At 38.5% G+C, this 2,981-nt stretch overlaps 1 protein-coding gene across 1 annotated transcript in view; it reads left to right on the top strand.

Moving 5' to 3' along the window:
• The first annotated feature begins 1,320 nt into the window (after positions 1–1,320).
• LOC110459974 (glycoprotein 3-alpha-L-fucosyltransferase A-like) overlaps positions 1,321–2,981 on the top strand; it is a 13,266-nt gene continuing 11,605 nt past the window's right edge. Inside the window, exon 1 of the mRNA XM_021512574.1 lies at positions 1,321–2,497. Coding sequence (XP_021368249.1) covers positions 1,548–2,497 — 950 coding nt within the window. The 5' untranslated portion in view covers positions 1,321–1,547. The remainder of the gene's footprint in view (positions 2,498–2,981) is intronic.

Raw genomic sequence — 2,981 nt, 5'->3', positions numbered from 1 at the left:
TGACACAAAGCTGGCTTGTTAGTATCAGATAAATGGATCCCATTCATGGCCATGATGTGGCATTTCAGTGAGTTGGCCGTAGTAGCTATTTCCTATACTGAGCACCGTTGTTATATAACGGCGGCGGTATTAGGTGCACTTAAACGTTATACATACACAATGAATGTAAACAAAGCGATACAGACGCATTGACCAAACGTTATACCCGGCTTATCATCATGACGTCACTTTACTAGAGATAGTACCCAGGATTACAATCCCTAGTTTTCATTGGTTCTATGTCGTGTTAACCTGGAATGTCGGTATTGAAATGTTTGCTGTGACTTAACGGATAGATTAACTATCGATCATAAATCAATTTGGCCAAAACAACACGTATTGAAGTCTTAAAATGTAAAGGAAGGTGCACCAATGGTTGTTCACCTATTTTGGGACAAAAAGGTGCCATTTTAGCGATGTGATACCAAATTGGACTAATCAACAATTTCTTATGCTAACTGATATCAATGATTTAAAGTCATGTGACACAATAAGTTATTATATAATGTAAGAATCACTATCGGGTATCTCTCATTTCAAACCTAAAGGTATTATTTTGTCTAACAGTGACCAAATGACCTCTGTTTTAAAACAGTTAATGACTGAATGAGTTAAAGAAAAACGATTTCATTTTCATCAAGACGAAAAACACTCAGGGACGATTGAAAGCTTCTAGTTACATAAAAAAAATGCTCAAAACTATTCAGGTAAGTCGTTCAGGAAGAAACATCTCGACGGACAAAATTTGCACCGGAAGTGACGTGTCACAGATGCCAGCGATCAATTGTCGGTCAAATCATTGAATGACATTAAATATATCCAGCAATTTCTAGCTTTTGTTAGCGTTATAACTGTATTATGTACTTGTCCCAAGAATAATGTGATAGGATAGATAGCCGCGCCATCTGTGTCGCTTATCCCGTAGAGTCGCTTGCAATTGGATGCGGGTTATATATAAGCGATGCACTGTGAAGCTTATGTTACCTTGCCTATATGTCAGTATAAGGCGGTTCAATGAAATTTCCCCGTTGATGTATAGTAAGGTCTACAGAATACATGTTGACTTAGTGTCCTCGACCACATTGTTTATTTAGTGTGATAGGGCCACTACAGATACAGAATATATGTTAGTGTACCGCGGTGAAAAACGCGCCCACTTGATCGTAAATGTTCATGTGTGTGCAAGAATGCCATTTGATACTTAGATTTTTTTAAATGTATATAGTTTTATATATGTGTCGATGGTTATGTTTAGGCAAACAAATGTGACAGTCAGTGGTGTTGTATGCGGCGATATATGAGTGTGTTGCCGGTCAGCCATTATCTCTCTTCCGTTTAGTGAAGTTTACATCTAGTCAACTCAAAAGGAACACGCTGTTGGTATTTGACCCACTTGCGACCTATTCGTCAGGTATGTCTTTCCGTCCGCGGTCAGCCTGTTATCTATTTGACTGTGTTTCAGTGTGGGGTGACACCTGCCGGGCTAGTTTGCTCGATAACATTTAACAATGAAGCACCTTTACAGGTATTTCGTTCTAATAGCTCTAATATTTTTACTCATGACTGCTGCGCTTCATTTCGTACCAAAATTGGTCATGAAAAAAGATGGATATGGCGGGAAATTACGATGCCCCTTGATGCCGTCAGAGCTCGGAGAAATATCGAATAAGGCTGAGGACAGTGATAAGAAATGGCCAGCCTGTAGTTTTATCCACAAACATGTCCGGGAAGGGTCTTCAAAACTTCCCTATGTGTGGGACAACGATAATGGTGACGATAGGATAGTTTCACAGATGGAATTTACTCCAAAAATCAAAGGAGAAAAGAAAGTGATATGGACGAGAGCGTCGGATTTCAATGTGCCAGCAGGAGATGCTAAATTTAGTACCTGTCCTGTTAACCATTGTACTATTATTGAGGATGAGAGTTTTCCAGTAATTGATGCGAAATTGTGGAATATGCAGTTTTCTCATATGGATATGCCTCGGTTAAATCCAGCCCGGACGAAACATCCGAACCAAGTATGGATAATCTACAACCTCGAAAGTCCCTTAGCAACCCCGGACTATTATCTACTAGACAATCTATTTAATTGGACAGCCTCTTATAGAAGAGATTCAACAATTGTGACGCCGTATGAAAGATGGCGTCCGCATGAAAAGGTCAAGCCTTCAAAGAAAAATCGAAATTATGCAGCTGGAAAAAGTCGAAAAGCCGCCATGTTTATTTCTAACTGTGATACTTCTAATGGACGAATGGATTACGTGCACGAATTACAAAAGTATATAGATGTTCATGTATACGGCGCATGCGGCGACGGAACTCACAATTGTGATAGATTTGAAAACCAAACAGCGTGTATAGAAACACTTAAGAGACATTATAAGTTTTATTTATCCTTCGAAAACTGCAATTGTCGACACTACATTACAGAAAAATTCTTCGTGAATGCATTGTCGTAAGTATCTTAAAGCCCACATTGTCATGTGATTATCGGTTTGTAAATGAAACAGTAGAATCATACCATACACAGCTAACTAAATATACAGCTCGCTAAATATTTTCGCTATACAGTATTGCACGGAATATACACGGAAATACACAGCTAACTAAATATCTTACTAAACACGTAAATGTATAGCTTACTAAATAGTTCACTTTACACGGAAATACACAACTAACCAAATATCTTACTAAACACGTAAATACACAGAGAAATACCGCTAAACACAGACAAAGATTCATTATACCTAGCTTCACTCAGACAAAGATTAATTATACCCAGCTACACACAGACAAAGATTAATTATACCCAGCTACACTCAGACAAAGATTCACTATTACCAGCTCCACTCAGACAAAGATTCACTATTACCAGCTCCACTCAGACAAAGATTCACTATTACCAGCTCCACTCAGACAAAGATTCACTATTACCAGCT

The sequence above is a fragment of the Mizuhopecten yessoensis genome, unplaced genomic scaffold (genome assembly GCF_002113885.1).
Source record: "Mizuhopecten yessoensis strain PY_sf001 unplaced genomic scaffold, ASM211388v2 scaffold1321, whole genome shotgun sequence".
Classification (NCBI taxonomy): domain Eukaryota; kingdom Metazoa; phylum Mollusca; class Bivalvia; order Pectinida; family Pectinidae; genus Mizuhopecten; species Mizuhopecten yessoensis.
The sequence above is the reverse complement of the archived record's forward strand: the minus strand, read 5'-3'. Positions and strand labels throughout refer to the sequence as shown.